This window comes from Trichinella spiralis, assembly GCF_000181795.1.
Source record: "Trichinella spiralis strain ISS 195 chromosome Unknown Scfld2158, whole genome shotgun sequence".
Taxonomy (NCBI): domain Eukaryota; kingdom Metazoa; phylum Nematoda; class Enoplea; order Trichinellida; family Trichinellidae; genus Trichinella; species Trichinella spiralis.
In genome coordinates this window covers 1-1,363 of record NW_003529097.1, presented here as the reverse complement: position 1 = coordinate 1,363, position 1,363 = coordinate 1, and the positions used below count along the sequence as shown (strand labels likewise).

Here is a 1,363-nt window from a genome sequence, read left to right as displayed (position 1 = left end):
GTGCAAGTCTACGCTTTTGATGAAAGTAATCGGCCGCAGCTCCGCGATGACATTGCAGGAGGGTCCTTCCCTGGTTTGAATTTTCAGTTGATATCCCCAGGTTGAAAGCGGCATTAGCATTTTGCAACAGACGATTCAAACTGAAGACAGTAAATTCAGGCACCAGTGGATTATAGATCTTCCCCTTGAGCATGCTGTTTGTCTTGGCGGAAGAGTCATTGTATTCCACTTGTCAGGAATGAAAAACATGATCGATCATGTATCAATCAATCCGGCACGCGACAATAGTGCACTTGTGAGAATCGGATCTTATCTTCCAGAAGCAAGCAGCAAGCCGGCGCCGGGATCGTTTGCTTTCTCGAATGCACCAACTAACAGATGTGTTCGTGAGTAGCATAAAGCATAAGCGGTACACGCCATAGCATTCTAAAAAACACATCAATTTCTTTTAGCTCGGCATAATTCAGCATCGCCAAATTCAACCGAGAAGTCAACTAACCGGACTAGCATTTGTAGACAGACAACGCGCGACAATCCGCTTCAACTCCTGCACGCTGAATGACCGTGTCCCTTTGATTATTATTATTATCGTTGTTGTTGATACTGTAAGCGGCTGGCATCAACGCTGACCAGTCGATCGCGCCGCGTTGGTCGGCCAAGCGAAACGGTGATTCAGCCGAGTTGGCCACGCCCATTCGAAGCTTCGTCTGCGGACAAGCATAATAAGACTCCACTGGTGGCAAAGGAGTGTGGAAATTGACCGGCTCGAACTGGGCGCCCGTGCCACGCTGGTAGTGTTGCAGGCCGGCCGGAAAGGTCTGCTGTTGCCAGGGGAAGTCGAACGGCGGCGGACACTTCGGGTAGAAATTAACACCGGCACCGCCCTGCCACTGACCGCCCGTCAGAAAGTCGGTGACCATCACAGTTTGTGGCGGTCTGATCCAGCCGTCTCTCCAGCAGGACGGCGGCTGCGAGCCGCTGGCTGGATACGGCTCCTGACTGAGCGCCTGTTTCAAATGCGGATAATCGGACGCGTGGGAAAGCGGCTGCTTCGTCGGACTGTTGGCCAACGATTGCACATTTGGCTGCTCACGGGAAGCCGACTCGCCGGCAATGTCGGGCGTGGTCGGCGCTTCATCTTCACAAGAGGGCGACGACATACTGCTTTGGCTTTTCAATTGTTTCAACAATTCACTAACAACAATCTTTTTTTGAATACCGTCTGAAAATAATTTTCACCAGTCACTTTTCACATAACAACAACGTTGGTTTGAAGTCGAAAAAGTGAATCAACTTTATTTCAACAGTTTCACCGTCTCAATCTCAGTGTTTCAGTGAATGAAATTTTAATTTTTGAAAAATG

At 49.4% G+C, this 1,363-nt stretch overlaps 1 protein-coding gene across 1 annotated transcript; it reads right to left on the bottom strand.

Moving 5' to 3' along the window:
* Positions 1–503: 503 nt before the first annotated feature.
* Positions 504–1,160, bottom strand: Tsp_16089 (conserved hypothetical protein). Its single transcript, XM_003368670.1, has one exon. The coding sequence runs from the start codon at positions 1,158–1,160 to the stop codon at positions 504–506; it is 657 nt and encodes a 218-aa protein (XP_003368718.1).
* Between the last annotated feature and the right edge of the window lie 203 nt (positions 1,161–1,363).